This window comes from Dromiciops gliroides, chromosome 3, assembly GCF_019393635.1.
Source record: "Dromiciops gliroides isolate mDroGli1 chromosome 3, mDroGli1.pri, whole genome shotgun sequence".
NCBI lineage: Eukaryota > Metazoa > Chordata > Mammalia > Microbiotheria > Microbiotheriidae > Dromiciops > Dromiciops gliroides.
This window is the reverse complement of record NC_057863.1, coordinates 449,823,291-449,849,747: the sequence shown is the minus strand read 5'-3', so window position 1 is coordinate 449,849,747 and position 26,457 is coordinate 449,823,291. Positions and strand designations below refer to the sequence as shown.

At 36.8% G+C, this 26,457-nt stretch overlaps 1 protein-coding gene across 5 annotated transcripts in view; it reads left to right on the top strand.

The window, feature by feature from the left end:
- CSRNP3 (cysteine and serine rich nuclear protein 3) overlaps positions 1 to 25,031 on the top strand; it is a 257,377-nt gene extending 232,346 nt beyond the window's left edge. For all 5 annotated transcript variants that reach the window (XM_043997959.1, XM_043997958.1, XM_043997961.1 and 2 more), the window contains 2 exons: positions 16,858 to 17,154; positions 19,738 to 25,031. In XM_043997959.1, coding sequence (XP_043853894.1) covers positions 16,858 to 17,154; positions 19,738 to 20,784 — 1,344 coding nt within the window. In that variant the 3' untranslated portion in view covers positions 20,785 to 25,031. The remainder of the gene's footprint in view (positions 1 to 16,857; positions 17,155 to 19,737) is intronic.
- Positions 25,032 to 26,457: the final 1,426 nt, after the last annotated feature.

Below are 26,457 nucleotides of genomic sequence, written 5' to 3'. Positions count from 1 at the left end.
GGTCAGGAAGTTAAGTGACTTGCCCAACGTTATTCACACACACACACACACACACACACACACACACACACACAGAGTCAGAGACAGGATATTAACCAAGGTCCTCTCAGGCCTGATTGCTGAATGTATAACTATTTGTAAATTGGCAGAGAAGCCATGCCCAAGCTAAATGTTATTAACCGTAGCACATCAATTTGCAAATGGGAAGAAAGTACCCAAATAGAATCTGTTTGTATTATTTTATCCAGTTAATATTAAAATGAAAGTGATGCTTTCATCGTTTAAAAAAAGGTGGGGAGACATTGCTTTTTACAAACTGATTAATATAATAACAGCATAGCATCTTAATGATGAATACTTGTAAACTTTCTCCCCATTCTAAAGGCTAAAAGGTGGGATCTGGCAGTGTGTCATTCTGGTGAGGTTACTTATAATCATCTTTATGTGCCAATAGGGAAGGCATTCACCAGGGTGGAATTCAAAGTGTGCAGGTAAGAAATGTCAGACCCCAGAACATCTCCCCTACTGATGTTTGAAATCCCATCATTAAAAAAAAAATCGTTCTTTTGTGGGGGTCTTTTTGGAACATAAGTATCCCTGGGTACTGTGAATAAATTATTCCAGCTACTTTCCTTCATGACTGGAGATGCTTGATCCTTTGGAGGATGGGGGGGCACAGAGAAGCAGGGATACCAAAGACCAACTTGACCTGTTTCAAAAATCTTGCCCAGGACTGGGCCTCTGTAAGTCAGGAAAAGATCTGGCAACTATTAGGAGCAAAGAGGGTAGGATGGAACTGGTGGGTATTTATTAATCCTATATTAGCACATAACCAGTAAAGTAACTCCCACAAACTAAAAATTGGAGATCTCTACTACCCATATGCAAATAAGCATGCTTATATAAGAAGGAGATTTTCTTTATGTGAGATAGAACTTCTCTGATGTTTTACAAACATATGCTCCCATTCGCAAGTTGGCACTTTACAATTGAGAGTTAACAGAAATCCAAAGGAAAAAAAAAATTCTAAATGTTTCTATGTGAGAAAAATTGTGTGACTGACATAATGGGAAAATAAATTGGTTTCCATTCCGAATGTTTCTTATTTAGAGTTATAGTTAGCCCTCTATTGTCAATGATATGTATTAAGATACAATACTATATATTTTCTGCAATTAATCCATTTTGAGAATTGAGGTGGGTTTGGAATGTATTTAATTTCTTTTTTTATTATTCCAGATATTGTCAATAAGCAGTTAATAAAAGAAGCTAATTAAATAATAAATATCTATTTTCTCTATGTGTTTCTAGAAAAAGTAACATTCTAGTTTTTAAATTACGACATTGTCTTTTACCTTCTTTTTAATCAAATTCATTCAAACCTATTATGCACTTGGCAGTAATCAATGAAGTCATCTCTTCCAAATGAAATGCATAGATTGCTTCATCTGTACCACATTGTTAAACAAGTGTTTCAGCCTTTCCAATTTTTCTATTTACCTGTAGGAATGTTATTTATACCTGTAAAATTAATTAAGCAACTACTTGGACATCAAGAAACCTTAGAATTATAAGTGTTTCTGTATCCAAACCAACATCTTCTTTGGAGTTCTGCCCTCTTTGTCTCAGAGATTTCATTTTACTTTCAGAGCCCTTGACTACTGTGTAAATGTGAATGACTTTTGACCCTAGATTATTCTTCATCTCAATTCAGACTTCTGAAGTGCCTAGATGTGTACTGTGCTTGGTACTTTTATCCCATTCTTTGTCAATCAGAAGGCCAGCACTCTATGACCTTGTTCTCAGTCATGGATTTTTAGTGGAAACCTTGTTATTGTTAATATTATTATTATTATTCCTTTCTTCTCCATGTTGAAGGGTTGGTCATATCTTATTTCTTTCTGTGCTAACTATATACTTAAGGTACAGATTATACAGGTAGTGGGAAAAATGTTGCTAATGATTCCATAGAACTTGTAGAGCACATATTAGAATAAAAGCCGTGATGTGTTCCAGCCCCAAATCTCTCTTTTCATCTCTCTTTCCTCACTCACCAACCTCTAGCTTTCATGTCCCTATAGTCTTGGAATCCTCGATTTGTTACTATAGTCATTACTTCAGCCCATAAACTATTGATATTTCTGAAGGTTTTCATAACAATCTTTAACACTATAAAAGCTTTCCCTGTACCAGTTACTTATTTGGTTGGGTGATTGCCAGTTAGTTAAAATATTCAGTGAACACAATAATAATGATAGATAGGTAGTTAGATACTTAATAGATAGAAAGATAGATAGATGAATAAATAAATAGACTGAACAAATAAATATGACATAGACTAAATAACTGTTTCTTAGGAGTTTTCATCCTAATTAAAGATGAAGTAAGAACAAATGAAAATATTTGATGATACAAATAATGTATAATATTTCAAGATATATCAATATACAATTTTGACAAGTACAGAGAGGGAATTTAAGTACATTAGGAACAGAGTCCAAGATTGTGGGTCACCATCAATTAAGCAATCAATCAGTAAGCATTTATTAAGTACCTACTATGTGTGAAGCATGATGCCAGGTAGTAGGAATACAAGTACAAAGAATGAAGCATTTCTTATTTAGGAGGAACTTACATTTTGACAGAGGAGAGTATTTACATAAGAATAGACACAAATACAAGGTGGTTAAATGCAAGGTAGTTTGGTAGGTAGGGCACTAGCAGTTGTTCCTGATCACTAGTAATCAGGAAAGACTTGGTGTTGAAGGAAGTTAAGTATTCCATGAGGAGGGTATATATTCCAGGCATGGGGCATGGCTGACAGAAAGGCACTGACATGGGAAATGGAGTGCTGTTCATGAGGAACAGAGAGAAAGCCAGTTTGACTGTACCTTAGAGTGTGGGAAATGGAGTAATAGATTGGGGTCAGGTTTTGATGGACTTCCAAAGACAACTGGAGGAGTTCACATTTTATCCTAGAAGCAAAAGGAAGGTAATGGAGTTTACTGAGTTGGAGAATAACATGGTGAAATCTTCCCTAAAGAAAAAACGCTTTGGCAGTTTTATAGAGGGTGAATTGGATTAGAGTCAAACTTGAAGCAGGAATAGGTATGGTAGCATTTTATCATTAAGATTCTATGTCTGGGGGCAGCTAGGTGGTGAAGTGGATAGAGCACCGGCCCTGGAGTCAGGAGTACCTAAGTTCAAATCCGGCCTCAGAAAGTTAACACTTACTAGCTGTGTGACCCTGGGCAAGTCACTTAACCCTCATTGCCCTGCAAAAAAAATTTTTTTTGTCTGATCAATTCAAATAAATTTTGAAATTTGTTTTCCTTCAAAATATGTTAAATAAGCAATTATGTTCAAATCCCATTTCTGACCCATAAAATTTATGACTTCCAGCAAATCATTTAACCTCCCTAGGTCTCAGTTTCCTCAACTATAAAATAAGGAGGATTAGGCTGGATGTCTCCAAAGTCTCTCCCAGTATCCTCCACTCTTACATCAGGTCTTCAATTCCACTCTGTGCAATTGACATTCATCTTTTAGAGCAGTGGAGTCAGCAAGATTTATTGTGCTAGTCAGCTCTGTAGTGACCTGTTCAGCTTATTAAGTACTGCCAACATTATGCAATGTTTGGCTTATTTAAAGGGAAGATAAAAAAACTTAATTTATCTAATGATTAGACAAGCATTTGGTTTGGTCAAAAGAGTTTGGTATTTGAGTTCAGAAACACCAAGCTCTAGTTTTGACTTTCACTGGCTTTGTGATGCTTGGATGAATCAATTAACTTTTCTGGGTCTCATTTTCTGCAAATGGCAAATGGGGTTAATCATGCTGGTACTACCTTCCTCACAGTGTTTTTGGTGGGAGAATTTTGTAAACTTTAAAATGCTATGGATAAAGGAATTATTTGGCACCATGAAATAGTAACTTTTTCCTACGTGCATACTTGGTGATATTCACTTTGACAAGTATTTATTGAGAGCATTTACCATGGGTTCAGAATTCTGATTGACTCAATCTGTAGTTTTCAGAATCTACCTTTTTCTCCTTTGAGAAATTGCCATAATATTTGCCCATCTCTCAGCCTATTCTTCATGGTATCCCAAAGATTACTAATATTTCTTCTGTGATCATATTTATTACTCTAGGATATAATTTGTCAGAGTAAGGCAACTTGGAATCATTGAAAAGGCTTGGTGCTTTTTAACTATCTCAATTTTCCATTCCCTCTTAATAATGTTTGATCTACCCATTCCATTTTTAGGATAATTCTTTTGTATACTATATCCTGAATAAAGAAGATAGAAACAAAAGATAAGATGAATAGTTCAGCTTACCCTCTTTTATCTCTTAACATTACTTCCCTGTTCTTCCTTCTTCTCAGCATCTTCTTTTATTTTTTATTTATGTTAATAACTTATAAATGACCAAGATATTTTTAGCAACAAGCATAGCTCCCACACAGGTGGAATGATGGTCTACATTACATGATTTTCATAATTTTTCAATAACCAGAATTTAGCTTAACAGTAAAAAATCAGTCTTTGGAATCTACCAAAAAGACTGAATCACAGCTCAGCTATATTTGAAAGGTATTCAAACAGTTGAATGATGCTATGAATCTCTGCTCCTATGAATATTCTATTTGTTTTGTCTCAGCTATTGATTAATTTACACTGGGATTTAATAATTATAAATTGTTACACATACTATCTCACCTGACCCTCCATATCAATCCTGTGATTATTATTGCTGTTGTTTTATGAATAAAAAAACTGATACTCTGAGAAGTGAGGCATGGCATCAAGAAGTAGGAATGTAATCATCTTAATTTGTTCTGCCCTGCCCAAATAACACTGGGGATATTGTATGAAATTATGGGTGGCATATATCAGGAAGGACCTCAGTAAACTGGAGAGCTTCCACAGAAAGATGGGAAGTATAGGGACATGGGAGTGTAGGGCCTGTAGATCCTTTCATGGAAAGATCAGTTGAAGGAACTCAGAATATTGAGCCAGAAGAATTGTGGGGACATGATAATTGTCTTGAAATATTTAAAGGCCTATCACTTAGTAGAGGGAACACATGGGTTTTCCTTGGCCCAAAGGGCAGAACTAGGATTTACGGTTGTAAGAAGCAATGAGATAAATTTAGGCTTGATAGAAAGAAAACATTCCTAACAATGAGCAATGAACCAATGTAGACTAGACTGACTGCCTTGGGAGGTAATAGGTGTTCTGCCAAGAGATGTCTGACCACAAAGTCTGGATGACCACTTATTGGGTATAATGTAGAGAGAGACATTTTCCAGGTTCTACTGGACAGTCTATGTGATCCTTGATGATTCAGTCATTAGGCTGATTCTATGATTTGCCCAAGATCACTCATTGGCAAGTGTAACATGCACACAGTCTTCTATGTTCTTAATGTTCTTTTCTCTCAGACCCACAATTGAGAGGGGGAGAGCAAGTGAAAAAGATTCTTCTGAAAAGGATTTTTAGTAATTCTACTTATGTAAAACATGGAATGTTACTGCTAACTTTACAGACAGCATATATGTACCTCCTTTATCAGGTAAAAATAATGAAGCTTTGCTTTGCTCTAAGTCTCTTATAAGGACAAGATAATTGAAGCCAGGGAAGAGAGTGTTGAGTTCGAATGCAGTTAACAAAAAGCAACTGAGGAAGCCTTGGAGAAAGGGACTGAATTGTGGAGGATTATTGCATAATAATAAAATATGTAAGTAGAAGCATGGTGCACATAGATCCAGACTGAAAGAAGCATTTAAAGACATCACAGAAAAGACACAGTGTATCACATGCAGACACTTGTGGGGAAGTGAAAGGATCAAATTCACTGTTTCAGTGTCTTGGTAAAAAAGAGCACCAAAGAATTTTCTTAATAATGCCATAGCAAAGAGCATTGGGATGAGAACAATTGCTTTAGTAAATAGTTACTCTTGTTTGCTAATATGCCCATAAAAGAAAATGACACAAGGATATCAGGAACCACAGAAAAGGCAAAATGTGTAAGCAATAGTAGGAAATGGACTAGAGTGAGAGTCCAAATTCTGCATCTACTTCTTACCAGCAGTGTGACTGACCTTGCCAAATTTCACCTCTTGGGGCTTCAGTTACTCCCTATATGAAATAAAGAGGTTGGGTTCAATAACTTCGAGGGTAATCCTCATGAAATGTAGAGTGGAAAGAACCATGCACCTCCATCCAGGAGATCTGTGTTCAAGTATTGCCTCTATCACTTCCTAGCTGGGTGACCTTGAACAAGTTACATTTTTTTTCTTGGAATGTCAATTTTCTAATCTGTAAAATATTTAGTTTGAACAATACCTGTACTACCTACCTCATAAGCTATTGTGAGAATAAAATTATATGATCAATATGAAAATATTTGAAGATGCCAGGCAAAAATGAGTTGTATAAAGTATAAAAGATCTCACTTTTATACATACTCACACATTTAAATTTTTTAAATGTATAGCAAAGGGGGCAGCTAGGTGGCACCATGGATAAATCACCGGCCCTGGATTCAGGAGTACCTGAGTTCAAATCCAGCTTCAGACATTTGACACTCACTAGCTGTGTGACCCTGGGCAAGTCACTTAACCCTCATTGCCCTGCAAAAAAAATGTATAGCAAAGACTAAAATACTGAGCCTTTCTATGTAAATCCCTTAGTATATTGATAACTTAATTGAATACAGACATTTGAATTTTTTCACTCTCCTTTGCTAGTTTTTTAGGAGTGGGTAGAGAGAGTGAAAGTGTATGTCTGTTCATATATAAAATTATGGTTAGAAGAAGCCATATAGATGGACAAGGGTCAATAATAGTAGTTGACAAGTTGGTTTGGAGATGAGAAAATATTCTGTCCTCCCTACTCAAATCCTTGACAAATACACAGATTTGTTTTGAGCCGAAAAAGTGTAGAATGTATCAATGCTAGATTGTAGTGCTAATCAAAATCTCCATTATTATCAGAAGACATTTATTGATTAAGTTCTTTGAACGGATGGCCCTTCACTAAAGTTAAGTCAACAAATGTTTACAAAGTACCTCTTGTGTGCCATGCATTGTGCTGAGTGCTAAGGATACAGAGAAAGTCCTTACTCTACTGCAAAGCCTTATTTAAGTGTGGAGGTAACCTTGAGTTTTCAAAGACTAGGCAAGTCCTGGGCACAACTCCTGGTAATTTATACTTATTTTAGTATGAATCCAGCAAAAGACTCTAAATCTGTTATCTTAAGACCTGTCTCCATAAATTCAGAGACTCTTCCCTAGAGTTTTGTTGCTAAGTGATAAAATTTTTGACCATGGCAAATTATGAAATCATTTATAGTAGTGAGGAGTTGCAATCTGTACCAGCGGAGGGATTATCCACCTAATGATATCACCAATTCTTGAAGTCTTGAAGACACCAAACAAACAAAATGCATATAAATATAGTAACTGCCCCTAATGACTTTATGTCATGTGAAATATAATACTTACACAAGGAAAAAAAATAAGCAAGAACTAAAATAAAAATATGAGGTTCAATCATAAGTGATATGCCATATGTTATGGCTAAAAACTAAAGACAGTGAAAGAAAAATAGCTGAATGTCTATTTTTTAATTCAGTTTTTTTTTTGGAGGGCTTACTCAATTGAGAAAGCAAGAAAACCAAAAAAGTTTATAAACATGTATAGTCAAGCAAAACAAATCCCCTTATTGACCATGTGCTTCCCCCTTCCCAACACAGACAAAAAGAGACAGCTGTATCTCGAGCTGCACTCCGAGTTCATCATTTTTCTATCTGGAAATGTGTGGCACATTTCATGATGAGTTCCCTGGAATTATGATTGGTTATTGTGTTGATTAGAGTTCCTAAGGCTGAAAGCCTATTTCTTCAGTCTGGCTTCCTACAGTGGAATGTGGATTACTTTGCAAACATTTACAAAATATAAACACAATATCATTGTATCACATTACAAGTGTTTCTACACAATCTTTTCCCTACTCTTCTCCCAAGACTTTCATCTCCTTCACTAATATCTCTTACCTTCTGGTAATAAAACACTATAATAGTCCTTGTGGGGACAAGAACAGCTTTACGTGGTGTAGAATAGGCCATGTAAAACAGAAAGGCAAAAAACTAGGGGCAGAAGGATGAAGAGTCTGGATATAAAAAACTCCTAAAATGTGAATTATTGTCCTTTGCTATGGGCTGTGGGTGATCTCATTTCCCATATCTCTATGGACAAATTATCCTGTGAATCTTCCCAAGTTCTCCCCTGCCCTCACATAGTTTGTTTTATTTCTGGTAAATTAGATTCTGTGGAGTGGGTTTGAAGGACAGAATTACAGAGACTTAAAAATACCACATATTATGGTGGGATAAATATTTTATTGAGAACCAGAAAACCAAAGGAAACATTTAAATATGAAAAACCAACAAGTGTGTATATATACATATCTACCCATAACTAGTTGTATGAGCTTGGACATTTGATTTCTGTAGGACTCAGTTTTCTCATCATTAAAACAAGGATTTTGAATAAGGAGATCTCTAGAGTTGCTGCTCCAAAATTCTCTATTTGGATGGGGAAAGAGCAAACAAAACTACTAGAGAACAAAGGATAAGTCACTAAACAGAAATACAGCTTACAAATTTGAACAGTTTTTCCTTCTCCACGAATATTAGCCAGACTTTCCAACCAAGTCTTCTGTCTCTATCTTAAAATAATGCATCAAATGCAAAAGAAAAGGTACAAAACTGAATGTGTAATTGGAAGGAATCAGAAATAATAGTCCAAAGAGTTCTATGTCAAGAGTGGGTATAACAGATTGAAGCTGTCAGCTATGCTGATACTAATCTGGAAGGTGTCTTCAGAGGTGGAATTTCAAGAACTTTAAATGATAAAAGGAAAAGACCACTTAGCAAGGCTGGAGGAATAAGGGCATTTCCGTAATAGAACACTGTTTTGAAAAGAGCTTAGAGGTGGCAGTAGATGAGCATAAGGAATGGTTCAGGGCAAGCTGGTGAAGGGCTTTGAAATAAAGTTTTGTTGTTAATAATAATGATAGTTGACATTCGTATAGTGCTTTAAGGCTTGCAAAACATGTTAGGTACCTAATTTCATTTGATGCCCAAAATCAATTGAAAACCAAGTCAGGGCATTTACAATAGTAGAATTATTTTGCGGGGTCAAGGACAAAGTTTGGTTAGGAAGCAAGCATACAAAGAAAAAGCAAGTCAAAATGACAAAAGATGACAGGATCAACGAGGGGGAGTACTCTAGTCAGTTCTAGTGATTATAATTATATAGCATACATGCAAAAAGAAAACCAGAGAATATTTAGATAGTATAATGTTTTTGTGTTTAGGGCTTTGTGGAACTAGTGATTCAAATGAAAAGCAAACAATAGAACAGAAAGAGAGTAGTTGAGCAATGATAATAATTACAAAGTAGGGTCTATATTTGAATTTCTAGCCTTGTATTATTTAAGCACTTTAAAATTAACATGCTAGATCTCATCCTGCTAGCTTTTGAATAAAAATTTGAAGACTGAGACTGCTGAATTTTTAAAAATTTAATATCAAGATATTGGAAGATCATAAACAATATTCCTTCCACAGTCACTAGAATGTCCAAAAGTTCCTTCTAAATTGTCCCAGAGCCTAGAATACAATTAGTGAGGCATGAAAAGTACCCTGGCACTCTTGCACATCATTACTTGTTTATGCTATACATGCAGGGACAACCTTTGCATGAATTAACTGTAGAATACTCACCAAGAAAAACAGGCATTTTCATTGGCACTAAAAATGAGAATGTTACTTACTGTCTTATCTTCCTTTGGTGACTGGCTATACCAGAAAAATCCAAGCTCTGACACGTTCTACCATCTTGGAAAGTCTTTTAAGTGTATCCTTAGCGAAAAAAAAAAAGTCTGCTTTCTAGGACCAGGCCTTGGAGAGGCTCATCAGCATTATTCTACACAATTGGTGATGAATTCTTTGAACAATGGCAATGAAACAAAGAAACATATGAAATAGCCCCTTGGGTGGCCCCTTTCTGCTTCTGAAATAATGGTGTCAAAGTGGCAGGAAAAGAGACAGTGTTCTAAGAATCACACAGTTCAATAATTAACACTAAGTAATTCAACCAACACTAAGTAACTCAATCAGCACTAGGTAGTAGACACTTCGATAGACATGCTTAATAAATGTTGACTGATTGACTAAATAATTACTGTGACTCTAAAAGTGAGATCTTTGTCCAGTAACCAAGTAGCCATCATAATTAAGTCTTCAGGATTGAAAGGAAAGAGAATCTGACAAGTTGGATAGGGGGAAATTGCATCTTTATTTTCTTTCGCCTCTCTCTAAAATTTATAATTTCCTTTAATTACAATTTTAAAAACAACAACAACATTATTCTGAGAAGTGGTTCATGGGTTTCACTAGACCACCTAAGGGGTTCATACATTCTTATAAATGAAATGAGAAATCAGGTAAATATAAGAAGAGCTATATGGTTGGCAAGAGTAAGCTGCAGAATAGTAATAGCAAAGAGTTAATTGCATAGGAGAAGTAACATAAAGGGTATTACCAGAGTCACATGACTGAAAGATGGAATGATCAGAGTTAGAGGTAAACAATAAGATATCCCAGTCTCATACCGCCTTATACTCAACCAATATAGAACTCATTTCAATAACTCTAAAGGAAAGCCCAGCATTTTGGGTGAACCCCTAATGAAGAATTAGGGGAAGAGTTGAACAAGAGTTTCACAGGATGAGGAGTAGGTGGGTTATGACCTATACCTTTGAAGGGAGGACTACATCAATGAGACCACATATCTGTTGAATTATCCATTATGATCAATGGATCATAGGATTTAAAGATGAAAAGGAAATGTGTCATCCATCCCCTTTAATTCATAGAGGAGGAAACTGAGGTTAGGGGTAACAAGGGCTGAGATGAGTTGCCCAAAGTCATGAAATTATTTGTGATGAAACAAGTTAAAAATCCCATTTTTCTATTACCATACTTTTCAGTTCAATATATCATTTCAGACTGCTGGAAATTTGTAAGTGAATTCTCTTGGTGTTAAAATCTTTAAAGCAAAGAAATGGAACAATCAGCATCTTACAGAGAGTATTCTCAGGTGATCAGTATTACAGAAGCAGCAGAATTTCAGTAAGAATTGGTTGCCATTTTGAAACCATGAAAGGTTTCCTGACAGAGACGCAAGGGAAAGTCAGTGGAGATTGGAGCTAGAGAGTCCAGACAGTAGATGGGCTCTGAGACTCAGAAAACTGGTTTGTAAAATGTTGAGTTTTAAGCAAAACCTATACAGGGACAAGATAAGGGAGCAAAAGAAGGGCAGGAAGAAAAACAGTTTAATGGTCAAGGTAGAAAGGAGGATTTTTAAATTTACTTTTGCTCTGAATGTCATATGCCATTAATGATTTAATTTAATACTTTATATAACCTTGTGTAGTTAATGAAGAGTTGTTTTTATTAAACCTTCTAATATTCCATGGATTTATGTACCTTTTTATCAGAGTTCATAAACCTGCTCAGACATGGACTCTTTCTCCCCCTCATATTGCCACTGAAAACCTGCAAATTAAGATAATAGTTAAGTGACATTTTATAAGTTATAACTATTCAATGATGAAACTTTTAAATACATTTCTCACTGAAGCTATTGATATTGTTAAAAAGCCAGATTAGAAGCAAGAAATTCATTTTCTTGTGTGGGATTGGAAGCAATTCCAAAAAGTAAACAATGAAATTGTATTATCAAATAATGGTCTGCCTTTCTAGCATCCCTAGTTTGAAAGTTGTGCCACTCATTAAGACATACAACTCTAGGATGTTTATTTTTAAATCTTGCTTTATAGTAGCATCTTATTTTGAATGAATAAAAAAGCAATTATTAAGCATGCTTTTTTTGTTGTTCAGTTATTTATGTTGTGTCCAACTCTTTGTTACCCCATCTGGAGTTTTATTGACAGAGATACTGGAGTGGTTTGCCATTTCCTTCTCCAGCTCATTAGGAAACTGAAGCCAACAGGGTTAAGTGACTTGCTCTGGGTCATATAGCTAGTAAGTATTTGAGGCTGGATTCGAACTCAGGTCTTCCTAACTCCAAGTTAGGGATTTTATCCACTGTACCAACCAGCTGTTCCGTTAAGCATGCTTACAGAGTTTCAAGAACTCTGCTAAGTGCTAGGAGTGCCACCGCCAAGATCAGACAGACTTTGCCCTCAAGGAGTTGACATGATAAAGAGGGAAAAGAACTATGCAAAGCCCTGTATTAAACATCTATTAAAAGGAACATGAAAGAAATCAAAGATTTGGTCTATGATTTTGAGGACTTTGCAAGTTGATAATGTTAAACCATTTGACAGCGCCAAGGAATTTAGGGAACTTTCTTTTCTGGGTCTTCAAGAGATATAATTTTGACACCTATTGGAGCAATTGCCAGAATGGACCTCACAAATGTTGCTTCCCAGGATGATGGCTGTGAATAATGGGTTGTAAGTATTGCTATTCCAAACACTTTGGAGTTTAGGGCCCTAGGCTATCTCTATTGGAATCTGAGGGGAGAAAATGGTCAAAGTGCTGGCAGTGGTGGAGATGGTTAAATTTGGCAGCATGTTGCCTCCTGTCTTTCCCTCAGGATGCCCCATGACTTCATCTAGATTTGTATGTTTGCCCTTTGAGTGGCAAGCTGGTTGGTAGTTGGTGGAGATAGCTAGTCCCTTTTCTACAGGAATTACTCTCTTGGAAGAGGGATGTGAGCACTGAGTTAGAAATAGTACCTCCCAGACCACAGGTCCTGCCACTCCCAAGGCTTCTTTGCTCATCTTCCATTGGTGGAAATTGGTCAGTAGTTGCTGCTGGTGAAGAAGGCAGGCTTTTTCTCTGGTGATTTCTTCCTCAATTATGACTACAGGAGCTGGGCTGGAAGCAAGTCTGTTTTCAGAAGGACACTGCTGCTCCCAAAGATTTGGGGCTTAGGGCCCAAAGATGTTAAGGGCTCAAGGTCTGAAAAAAAAATGGTGGTCAAGGTGGTGGTTCTGGTTGTTTGATGTGTCGGGGATATACTACTTTCTGTCTCTACCTCATGGTGCCTTGCTGCTTGGAGGTATAGACCCAAGATTTTAGGGGATCTCATTTTAAAGGTAGGATTGTGCAGCCTAAAATTCTACAAGGAATATAAATTCAGGCATAAAATTTTGACAACACAAGCAATCTCAATGAAAAAGAAAGAGGAAATTTATCTACAGACTCATATGAATATATAAGAAACTCTCAGATCTAGCAATATCACTACTAGTCCTACCTTCTTCCCAAAGAGATTAAAGAAAGAGGGAAATGGCCTATGTGTAAAAATATTTATTACAGCTTTTTTCATAGTAGCAAAGAACTAGAAATTAAAGGGGTGCCAACCAACTGAGGAATATGATATATAAATGTAATGCAATACTATTATGCTTGCTGTAAGAAAATACAAAAGGTACCATTTCAGAGAAACCTGGGAAGACTTGCATGAAATGACATAGAATAGGGGCAGCTAGGTGGCGCAGTGGATAGAGCACTGGCCCTGGAGTCAGGAGTACCTGAGTTCAAATCCGGCCTCAGATACTTAACACTTACTAGCTGTGTGACCCTGGGCAAGTCACTTAACCCCAATTGCCTCACTAAAAAAAAAAAGAAAAAAAAAGAAATTACATAGAATCAAATGAGCAGAATCAGGAGAAATGTTTCTACAACACTGTAAATACAGTTTTGAACTTAAGAACTCTGATCAATGGAGTGACCAACCATGATTCCAAAGGACTAATGACGCAAAATATTACCCACCTCCTGACTCAAAATGCAGAACCAGGCATTTATTTTTAGACATTGCCAATTTGGGCATTTGTTTTGCTTGGATATGCATATTTATTGTAGGGTTTTATAATAGGAGGTGGGAAAGGAGGGAGAGAAAATGAATTTTTGTTCATTGAGAAAGAGAAATGAAGGAAATACAAAAATAAAGGAACAAAATTTTTTTAAGAAAAGAAAGATATGGAAGGAATTCATTGATCAATTCAAATTTTTAAAAAACATATACTAATATAACCTTACCATTTTCAGGGAGAAAATTTGGAATGCAAACATTTTTTAAATGAATGTTAAAAATTGTCTTTAAATGTAACTGGAAAAAATAAAATAAAAGACGTGCATAAGATAGAAATAAATACAAGTAACTTGAAGTGAATACAAATTAGTGACATGGTACCATAAGAATGTCAGGAACATTAAATTCTAGATGGAACTGAGAGTTAAGATGAATGCTAAGGACAACAAAAATACCCATTAGATACATTGGTGACAACAGAAAGATCAGAAAGATTTTTCTTTTTTGGTGAAGCAATTGGGGTTGACTTGCCCAGGGTCACACAGCTAGTAAGTGTTAAGTGTCTGAGGCCGGATTTGAACTCAGGTACTCCTGAATCCAGGGCTGGTGCTTTATCCACTGCACCACCTAGCTGCCCCAAGACTTTTAAAAAAAAAAAAAAGGATAATTGGACTGTTGCACTGATGGGATAAGATAATGAGATGGCAGAATTATTCAACACCTATTTTGGTGTCATGTAGGAGAGGGAGGAGACTTCCTTTACCTGGCTCCAGGGGCAAGAATTGCTAGCAGTGTATAGAAGTTTCAGAGTAGTGGAATACAGCTAAATGTAAAGGGGAAAATCCCTAACCATTGGAAATGTCTCTAAGTAGGATAGTATAGCCTTAGTAGATAATGAATTTCTTATCATCAGAGTTTTTTGAGCAGAGACTAAATGACTTTTGTGGGAGTATTCTAGAACTGGGGTACAAATCGGATTAGATAATTTCTGAGGTTCCTTTCAACTGTGTGATTTTTGACATTTGTAATTTTATAAATTTGGAATGTAAGCATATATTTAAAAGGTTCTGTTGCAGTGAGAATACCTTTGATAAATTTCTTATTTTTGCCATGATATTAATTTTTTCATTCCATATTAATAAAACTTCATATTCAGTTTACACATGAGACCTGCCCTCCAAGCCATTCCCTTCTTTGACATTTTGGCTATGTGACTTTGGGCAAGGCATTCAAACCTTTAGTGCTGTAGGCAGCCCTAAGACCATAAGTTGCAGAGAAGGTATTTACCTATATTAGTAAAGAAGGTTTCCTGTATCAAGGAAATCATAGGTCCAAGATCTATCCTTATTAATTGACACAGCTTTTATTACTGCAGAAATTGATGGTCTGTTCTATACCTCATAATCTTTTGGCATGAGGATCCTTACAAATAAAGGGGGGAGGGGCAGCTAGGTGGCACAGTGGATAACCTGAGTTCAAATCCAGCCTCAAACACTTAACACTTACTAGCTATGTGACCCTGGGCAAGTCACTTAATCCTCATTGGCCCTCGCCGCCCCCCCCCCAAGAAATAATAATAATGATAAAAAAGTGAGGCACTTTTAATGAGCTGGGTACAAACATGAAAACAGTTTTAAAGATAACAAAAGTCAAGAAAGAGATTGAAGAGCAACTATGAACAAGCAAAGTACCACCAACAGGTAATGTGGGCAAAATCATAAAGACCATTGTGCAAGGATCTAGAGGATTTCTGAAAATAAGCCAAGATCATTAAGTAACATTAGAAAAAATGTATGACAGAGACCTTTTGTAATTTATTACTTAGCAATTGCTGGGATGTCTTTGTTTAGCATTCTTCCCGGGTTCCATCTGTATGCTTTATCTTCCTGAGGGCAGAGGCCAATGTTTGCTTTGTTTCCTCCCCTACAAAGGGCAGGGGGTTCTCTATAAATATAGTTGACTGCTCAACATTTTTCTGTGAAGGAGAATGTCAATGAGTAATAAAAGCATTAAAAGACAACTGCTTTTGCAATCAAAAACTATTATGGAAATTACAATGAATGAAGTTTGCCAGTGAATGAAAATGATCAAATAAAGAGGGTTAAATATGGTTATATGTATGAAATTGTTATGTGTAAAACAAACCTTTTGGTATTTTTTAGTCTTAAGCATGCATAAATTTGAACTGTTCTTTCTAGAGCAGAGTTTCTTGCTTGTCTCTATTTTGGGGTTTCCCCCCTTTTCTCTATCAGTGTATTCATACTCTCCTCATTTCTTCCTATCAGAATTCTCAGCCCCAAAATGTTCTGGTCAGTTAGTTGTGTCTGAAATCCTGAAACCACAGTGCCATAGAACTTTATTTCCTGAAGTATATTTTTTCTGGGAACCCAGTATTCAGTGTCATGATTTCAAGGACAGTGTGTTTGCTGACTTAGCTTGAGATGACTTCCATTAAGATGCTATCACCTCTGTCGGTACAAGGGTATATTTATTCTAACATCAAAGCTGCCCACTACAAACCAGGTCCCAAAATGACATTAACTGATGGGTGTTTATAACCCTTTGCCTTCCTCACAAAGCATGGGCAAAAGGTTTTAAGAATTCTTTGACTCCTGACACCAGGAAGTTCACAGTTCTTATTATTTTCATCTAACTGTTATCAGAATGTCTAAAAGACTATAATTTTATAATTTTGATTTTTTTCTCTCACTCTTTCTTAAGAAAAGGAATAGCTGCTAAAATATTTCTGTCTGGGGGGAAAACAATTTGCTATTGTTCTTTTGGGTTATGCATGTAAAGTGGTATGGAATAGCTAGTTGCACTTGTTTTGGAGAGAAAATGGTACTAGAATTGCCAAATACACACAATAAAAGTATGGGCTATAGGAATGAAATGAGCTAAGCCTCTTGTTTACTGTTCTATGCTCCTAGATGACTAAGAATGGTACCGTAGAATCCGAAGAAGCCAGCACTCTTACATTAGATGACATTTCAGATGATGATATTGATTTAGACAACACAGAGGTAGACGAGTACTTCTTCCTGCAACCCCTGCCAACAAAGAAACGAAGGGCGCTGCTACGAGCTTCTGGAGTGAAAAAGATTGATGTGGAAGAAAAACATGAGCTGCGGGCCATTCGCCTATCAAGAGAGGATTGTGGCTGTGACTGTAGAGTATTCTGTGATCCGGAAACTTGTACTTGCAGCCTCGCGGGCATCAAGTGCCAGGTAAAGATCTGTGCGACAGGGATTTGGAAATCAAGATATTAGAAACTAACCACTAAAAAGGCAATTGTATCATGTGTAATGAATTGCCAAATGGACAAGGAATTTGCACCAATAGATATTCAGGAGCAGGGACTCGGGTGTGAAGGTGATAAATGAGATTAATTGAAGGACAAACATAATCACTGCGGATACCTAAGAGACATGTTTATATGGAATATGACTCTAAATGTGCAATATGTTTAGAAAAATTTAGAGTATATTTGCCATTAGACAGATATTTACACCTAAGTTGAATTATAATTTATAGCACCTAAGAATTTCTCTTGGCATCTAAACAGGTAGCCTGAGAGAAGATAATGGTAAACCCCAACCTTTAAGTTTCTAAATAGCATGTGAGACAGCATGGTGTAGTGAATAGGGGACTAGACTTGGGTTTGAATCCTGCCTCAGACACTTCCTAGTGATATGACCTGGACAAGTTGCTTAACCTCTGTGGACCTCAGTTTCCTAATTTGTAAAATGAGAGTGCTTACCTATGATCCTTTGAACCTCTGATTCTGCTGTTAATGCATCTGGTTGCCTAACATCCCATGTTGTATGCAAGTAATAATTAATTAAAGCCAGTGTATTTTAATGGAAGGAATACTGCACTAGAGTTCAGCCTCTGTCGCTATGTATATGACTTAGAATTTGTTCCTTTCATTGGCAAAAAAAGAACATTGCATTAGGTGCCTTCCAGCTCCATCATTCTCTGTTATTTTCTGTGATTATGTAACTGTCAGTTTCCTGAACCTTGGCTTCCCCAGTAGGGAAGCTCACCGCTGCAATAGTGTGAAGGTATCTGCTAAACTCTGAGCCTACCTACCCTCTCATCAATGAAAGATGACAGAGGAGGAAAAACTCAAATGTGGGAGAAAAAATGGACAATGAAAACAGATTCACTGGTAGAAGTTATTTTGGTTTTTGCTGTGGTAGAATTACAGCATAGAAACTTGTTGCCCTTCCTTTCTCCCAAAATAACTAAAAAAAATACTTCCCACTGCCATTGTTCCTGCCTCCTCATCCCGCAACAGGTGAAGTAATGACAACCAGGGCCACACATTAGTCTCTAGAAAGCTGAAGTAAAGTATGGACCCTTGTCTGTAAATATCTACTGAGTTCCTGGGCCCCAGTTTACTCATCTGTAAAATGGGGAAGTTGAATTAGATGGCCTCTGAGGATCTTTGCAGCTCTGGGTCTATGATCAGTGACATGTAGAAGCAAGAAAAAAATTGAAAAGAGCAGTTATAATCATATAAACATAGGCCTTGAAGAGTTGAACTGTGTCATTTGATGTTTAGGCATTCACAGTGTACCAGTAACTCTATCTAAAAATCTTGGTAAGTTAACAAAATAAAAAATTATTGGCTTTGAGAAGCTTTTCAATGTGATAGGGGTCAAATGGTAGAGAGAGAAAACAAAAATAAGTACATGGGATAGGAACATGAATATATACAACCTCAAATAGAACTATGTAGATATACACAAGGGCTGAGGATCTAGAAAATGTAGGATGGAGAAAACCAAAGGAAGATTATTGGAGTAAATGGTGTCAAGTGGCATTAATGTGGAATGTGTCTTTAGTGAAGTTACAGAAGAAAGGAAAAAAAGGGAAGCATATGTATCAAACAAGGGGGCAGTCGTGTTATGATGAATCAGAAGAGTGAAAAAGATTATATGAGGGGAAGAGCACTTAAAGAAAGTATGGTAGGCACCAAGAAAGTAGGAAGGATGGTAGGGGAGCATTAGAAACAAAGTAGGTATCTGTTGTTTGGGAACTGGCTAACCAAGTGGATAGATATTTAATGGAACAATTTAAGAAATTACAAACCGGGGAAGGGGTGGGGCAGCTAGGTGGTGCAGTGGATAAAGCACCGGCCCTGGATTCAGGAGTACCTGAGTTCAAATCTGGCCTCAGACAATTAACACTTACTAGCTGTGTGACCCTGGGCAAGTCACTTAACCCTCATTGCTCTGCCCAAAAGAAAGAAAGAAAGAAAGAAAGAAAGAAAGAAAGAAAGAAAGAAAGAAAGAAAGAAAGAAAGAAAGAAAGAAAGAAAGAAAGAAAGAAATTACAAAAGAGAAAGAAGTCAGAGAAACTAGGGAAGATGAATATGAACCAAACGAAGTGGAATAAGCAAAACCAAAGGAACAATACATAGGACTACAATAATGTAAATGAAAAGAATACTGAAAGGAAGCCAAATTCTGGGTCTTGATCTTGATCCCAAAGAACAAAATGATGGAACATACTTTTCTTCTCTAAGCAAAAATTAATATGAGGTGGACCTTTCTTGAGATTGTAAGTAGTTTAAATTTTAGAGCAACCCATGAATTTGGGAGTAATTGCTGTTAGAACAAAAACCTCATTTCATTCATTTTTTTAAATTGAGTTCTGGTTTGCTAATCACCTGTTTTGGTGACATTTAAATTCCCTGAATCAAGACTCATACTCAGTAATAGAAAAGACCTGAGTTATCATTTTATTTGTCATGTTTTCATAATCTCTCTCTCTCTCTCTCTCTTTTTCTTTCTCCCTCAAAGGTGGATCGGATGTCTTTCCCATGTGGTTGCACTAAAGAGGGATGTAGTAATACAGCAGGTAGGATTGAATTTAATCCTATCCGAGTCCGGACTCACTTTTTGCACACAATAATGAAACTTGAACTGGAGAAAAACCGAGAGCAGCAAATTCCAACACTGAACGGCTGCCATAGTGAGATAAATGCTCACACTAGTTCTATGGGTCCTGCTGGCCACCCTGTGGAATATTCAATTGCAGAGAATTTTGAGATTGAAACAGAACCCCAAACAACAGTGATGCATTTGCAGTCTGCAGAGGAGTTGGACTGCCAAGGGGAAGACGAGGAAGAGGAAGAAGACGGAAGTAGCTTTTGTAGTGGAGTTACAGATTCCAGCACACAAAGCCTAGCACCAAGTGAATCAGATGAAGAGGAAGAGGAGGAAGAGGAAGAGGAAGAAGATGAGGAAGATGAGAAAGGAGATCATTTTGTAGAAGGTCTGAGCACCCATACTGAAGTTGTGCCTCTTCCTTCAGTTCTTTGCTATTCTGATGGCACTACAGTACACGAGAGCCACTCTAAAAATGCCTCTTTTTACACTAGCTCTTCAACTTTGTATTACCAAATAGACAACCATGCCCCAGGCACCACGAATCAAATTCCAGACAACTATTCTGAAAGAGATACTGTTAAAAATGGTACCCTTTCTCTGGTGCCTTACAGCATGACATCAGAGCAGTTTGTTGACTATGCCCGACAAACAGAAGAGAGCTATGGTAGCTCCCACTACCCATCAGCAAACCCCTCCGTAATAGTCTGCTGCTCTTCATCAGAAAATGATAGCCATGTGCCATGTAATAGCTTATACCCTGAACACAGGCCAAACCACCCTCAAGTGGAATTTCACTCTTATTTGAAAGGTCCCTCCCCAGAGAGATATGTTTCTACTTTGAATGGTGATAGTCACATAGTTGAGCATCCTGCTGAAAATTCCTTAAGCCTTTCGGAAAAGAGCAGATTGCACGAAGAGTGCATCAAGTCATCGGTGATTGAGACCGTCCCCGTGTAGTAGGTTAAATTGTCCCAGAACCACCTTCCTATATTTAAATGCACTGTAATTTAATTGGATTTCCTAGACTCCGCATTGTTTTAAACTGTGGACCAAGAAAACTTGGACTATGGTTAATGTTCCGGATGCTTTTGTTTCTTCTTTCTAGCTTTTGGGACAGTGGCATTGCACAAATACAAGTTCATACAAGGATTTTGAAATAAATCAGACGTTTTTGATAAAAAAAAGAGCTAAATTTAAAAATACATATTTCAGTCACTGACCCGTCAAACTCTGTGAAACCTACCAACCGGTATAGATCAAAGCTCCAAGTTTTTTGATTATCGGGCCTGTGCAAGATTATTAACTAATACTTGGAAATGATCAGATTTAGAGTCCTAATTTTCAATCTATCTGAAGTTGATGGTGACTTTTTAATGTAAAAGTAATTATTGTAAGAAAAAGATTTAATCGTTCATATGTATTTTATTTATGGTAGTTTAGCAGATCATGTTTTGATGGAAATTAACCTATGTTCATTTAAACTTAAGAGCCACACCAGAGCATGCCCACATGGATTGCATCTAGCGTTCCATCTACATTTTTATGAACATTACTAATACGATCTGCAGATACTTTCTTAAGGGTGAACTAGGCCTATTTTTGCTATTTTGAACAAATAAATCTATTTGTGCAGGTCCATACACAGTTTTCTCTAAAGGTAAGGGTTAGGACAATCCTCCTGCTAGGGTCTGGATCAGTGCCTTCCCACAGTTAATTCCAGGGAAGGAGGTAAAAGGAATTGCCACTTTAGAAACAAAAATAATAAAAATGGCATTGTCTTTGTTCTTAGCTTGTCTAGTAGCACCTTTGAGCCCTAAGCCCCCACATGGAAATGCACTTTAGTGCCCTTGGCAGTACCTGCTAAGGTGTAGGAACTGTGAAAATTTTAGGGGGTTAGGGGCTGGGGTAGAAAGCTGTAATTATCGTGGGGTTTATATGATACAGTAGTCTTAAAATAATATTTTTTGTGAAGGAACAAATAAAGGTTTTCCTCAGCCAGTTTGGGAATCTAAATCCGAAGTCAATAAGAGCAGAGTTATAATGCTGTCAGGTTATAAGAAGCATGAAATGGACATGGATAGAGCAGGCAGACTTTCTTTTCTATAAAAAGACCAATCTTTGCAAATTAGATGTATAGAGAGATTTCAATTTTGTAATTAACAGATTGACATGGGGCCATCACCCAAATGTTCAACTAGGCCTTAAGTTTCTGAAGCATTATGAATTTCTCTTGCCTGGAACAATTAGCAGGAAAATCCAGAATGCATTATTTGCATTCTCATTACCTCATGTTCCCTTAATTTATTAAAGGAACAGACACATGGAATCTAAAACATGCACTCCTGGCCTTTAGATTATCTGCACTTGGTTTGCTGGAAAAGGATTTCTAGGATCCCATTTTTCTCTGTAAATTGACTTAGGTAACTAAATAGCGTGCACTACCTTTCTTTCAATGCAATATGACACTTCACCTGTTTCAGTATTTCGTCCTATGGATATGAAGTATCATATGTTGTACGTCAGTTTAAAGTGTAGCTTTGCCTTGCTGTTCAATGACTGCATTGCTTCTTAATTTTTATGTCTTTCAGACTTAGATGTTTAAGAATATGAATTTAAGCATATTGTAAAATTTTGACTCTGTACATTTTATTCAGTAACTCTCAAATATGCTTGAATTTCCATGGAAAACCCTTGCTAAAACTTGGGAAAGGGAAGGGTTAGGTAATTTGTTCACTTGGCAGCTAGTTCTTTGATAATTAAATTATTTCTCCCCTTTCCCCACTCACTACATACACTGCCCTCTTCCCCCCCCCCAAACACACCCTAACCTAAATAGCTAGTCATTTCTCTCACAGTCAAAGGGCCTTTGGAATTCTTTCTCAGACAGGGAAGTAATGTGGGCTAGTGGCATCCCTTTAATAACCAACCTAAACTATTAGACTTCATATATTTATGGCATCCATTAAATATATTCGATGAAGTTTCAGTTCATAGTGACTGATACCTTTGTTTTCTTTCCCTAGTAAGAATCTAAAGAGGACAAATCCCAGGAGAAAATGAAAGGGGTCCCTCAAAATTCAGAAAAGACGCATATTTAATTTATTTGAAGGACTGTTAAATATACTTTTTAATCTCAAAAAAAAAAAAAGATCTTGAAATGTCCATAGTACAGTGGCCTAGGATTTGTCTTTTGAAGGAGCCATAAAGAGATCTGTGATCTGTGACAGGGTTGAAGGACAAAGGGAGGTTTGGCTTCTCACCTGAGAGCTATTTATAGGACCATTTGATTTAGTGAGAGTTAACTTTCTGAGGCAGCAACCACATCTGATGATTTCACCCTTATCTAGGATAACTGGCTTCTATCTTTGAGCTTTACTTCCAAAGTGATCCCTAACCCAGCAGCTGCTTACTCTCATAGGTAATCAGGGAAGAGTATGCAGCGATCCTGCACATAGGCAAGAGAATCATCCCTTCCTATTTTCCAACATATTTTCTCTATTTTTACTATCCATCCCCACTCTACTCCATATCCTCCCTTTTAAAAAATCCTCAACAATATACACTAGCAGTTTCCTGTCACTTACTTCCTTTTCCTCCCTCATAGGGTGTACCAAGTGTCAGATATATGACTAGTAATATGCAGAAGCATACTTTCCCCTTAAATTCTAATAGGATCTTATGGTCTGAAAAATATAGTAATTTTTTAATATGTACTAGCATTTTAGAAAATATTTGACGGAAGATATATATATAGAGAGAGAGAGGCTGTGGTGGTTATATATACATATATACTCATGCATATATGTATATATGGTATACAGATACAAACGAATATATGCATGTACACATATACATGTACATAGATGTACAAACACATGCATCTCTCTCTCTCTACATATGTATTGTGTATGTATCACTGGGTCTATTTCTATGTTGCTCTTTTTCTGAGTAAAGTTAATAGAGCAGAGAATTCCCATTGCCTTTTCCCCCCATAAGTAATTCCTTTATTCAACAATAACTGCCCACATGCCAAGAAAGTTAAAAATTTCATCAGAAGTTTAAGGGGGGGTGGGGAATCAAGTGGGAGCCAGTCAATTGGGATATATTTTTAGGGCCTTAGTACTGAGACTCAATAACCTGACCAACATCTGTTGTATTGCCTCAACAATTGTTCAGTCATTTTCAGCCTTGTCTGACTCTTTCTACTGACCCAAATTATAGTCCCCTTTGCCACAGAGCCTTTTAGTTATTCACAGCCCATTGTAAAGCTTCTTTCTCTGGACCTTGTTTTACTTCCAACCCTGTGCCTTTTATTGGTCTTTGCCTCTCAGTCGCAGTCAAGACTGAAATGATTTACAAGTCAAGTGGTTGAAACAGCTTGCTACTAACCACCATTGTATATGGTGGTTGCTTGGAGAAGAAAGAAAATTATTGTGTTGTTTTATTCTTTCTTCATTTCATCTCTTGACCATTTATACAAAGATATAGCATTGAGACATAAGTAAAACCAGTCTATCTCCTATATCCTGTTAGATGACTGATATACTTTCCCTTTAGAAACCAGTCATTTTATCTTGATTAGAGAAATCATCTCTTCCTATCAGGATAGTCAGAGATTCAGAGGAAAGTACCTGAAATGGAAAGTCCCCACTAATAATTATGACCCAAAAACCCATTCTTATAGTTTAGAGTATCACTGTTCATCTGAATATGCATAAATCAAGAGATAAAGAAATTATGTTTAGTTATTAAGCTATTATACAATCTACTTTCAGTATCATACAAGCCCTGTACGAAATTTCAGTTTACCAGTCAACAAGTATTTATTGTGTGTTTACTATGTATGAGGCATTGTGCTAAGTACTGGAGATACAAAGAATGGTCAAAATAAAAATTCCCTATCTTCAAGGAACATACATCCAAATATACAAGATATATATGGAATATGTGAAGGATGATCTTAAAGGGGAAGGGAAGCATTAACAGCTAGGGAGAAGAGGTCTATTTCAGATGAATTTTGAAGGAAACCAGAGGACAGAATGTCCTCTTCAGTTCAGAGCTTCAGGTTTTAAATGGATGACACCCTTTGTTTTTCTGTTTCATTGTTGTTCAGTTGTTTCAGTTGTGTCCAACTCTTCATGACCCCATTTTGGGTTTTCTTGTCAGAGATACTAGAATGGTTTGCCATTTCCTTCTCCACCTCATTTTACAGATGAGGAAAATTAGGTAAACAGGGTTAGGTGACTTGTCCAGGGTCACATAGGTAGTAATTCTCTGAGGTCATATTTGAACTCACAAATGACTCCGTGCCCTGTATTCTATCTGCTGTACCACCTAGCTGCCCTTTTCTAATGTTTTAAAGGAGGAAAATATTAAACCTGACCTAGAAGACTAAAGATGTCTTCTACCAAATTTATAACTACCTGGTATTGCTATCTAGTACTAAATGCTAAAAGATTTATAGAATTTGTTTCTGAGGGAAATGAGGTAGAAAAATGCCATGAAATCTATCATGCAGTTGTTTTTTTCATTATAGCATTAACATTATAATAATGTTATGAAAATGGTGTTCTAATGAACATTTTCCTTTAATTCTATGCATAACCTAAAATGATGCCTCTTTGATATAGAGTCAGGCAGGGTATAAGTACAGAGAATCCTTCTCCTCTCCCTTTGAGGAAAGTTTATGAATCAAGTCTGGCCTCATAGACAGGGGTTAGGTCAAATGAAAAGACATAAATAACATAGAGGAAGCTATTTATGCCCGGCTGTTTCTTTAATGTTAGATCTCCATGTGATACTAAAATAATACAGACAAAGCTCTACTTATTTGTCTCAGATGGACGCTGAGTCACACATAGCAAAAACCCAGGAAAATGTTACAGGAAATCTCAGAAACAGCTTGGAACACTTCTAAAACATGCTGTTTATATACAGCTCACTGAAAGTAACAAAAACCTCATTCCAAACGAATGAGCTTGTTGTTTTGCACTCTCTCTTTTAGCATCTATAGAAAGGTGCATTATCCGGTGGCAGAAGTCACATCTGCAGGGACTGTGTCCCTGCTACCTGAGAAAAGCTTCCACCCAGTCCTTTGGGAATGCCTGTGACTCCTAAAAACAGCATTATGCTACCAGCAACCTAAGATGTCCAAGGGTCAGGGTTTTCTTAATCACTGTAATGTTTTATTGACCCTAGAAGCAATCTTAACTCACTAACTCACTTGGGGAATGCTTTCTAGGCAGTTGGAATGGATCTAAAGGCTGTATTCTTAATCAGCCTGAGAAAAGTCTTGATCCATGGGAGTTTTGTTACAATCCTACAAGATATTCTCTTTCTCTTTCTCTTTCTCTCTTTTTATTGCAAGGGTAGAACTTTTAAATCCCCACACTGCAAACCATCCAGTTGTGTACAAACAAGACAGCTACTCTAGTCAGATGCTTTTCTTTTTTTAACATTGAAATGAATTTAGTTGGTTTTACTGAGCAGGAAAAACAATGCTAGAAATTTGAAAAGACTACTAAGATTAGTAAAACAGTGACTTGGGTGAAAAACCATCTCACCCAGTTGTAATCTATTGAGAGTCATAAAAAGAACTTGGCAAAGGAATGATTGACTTGACTCTTGTTC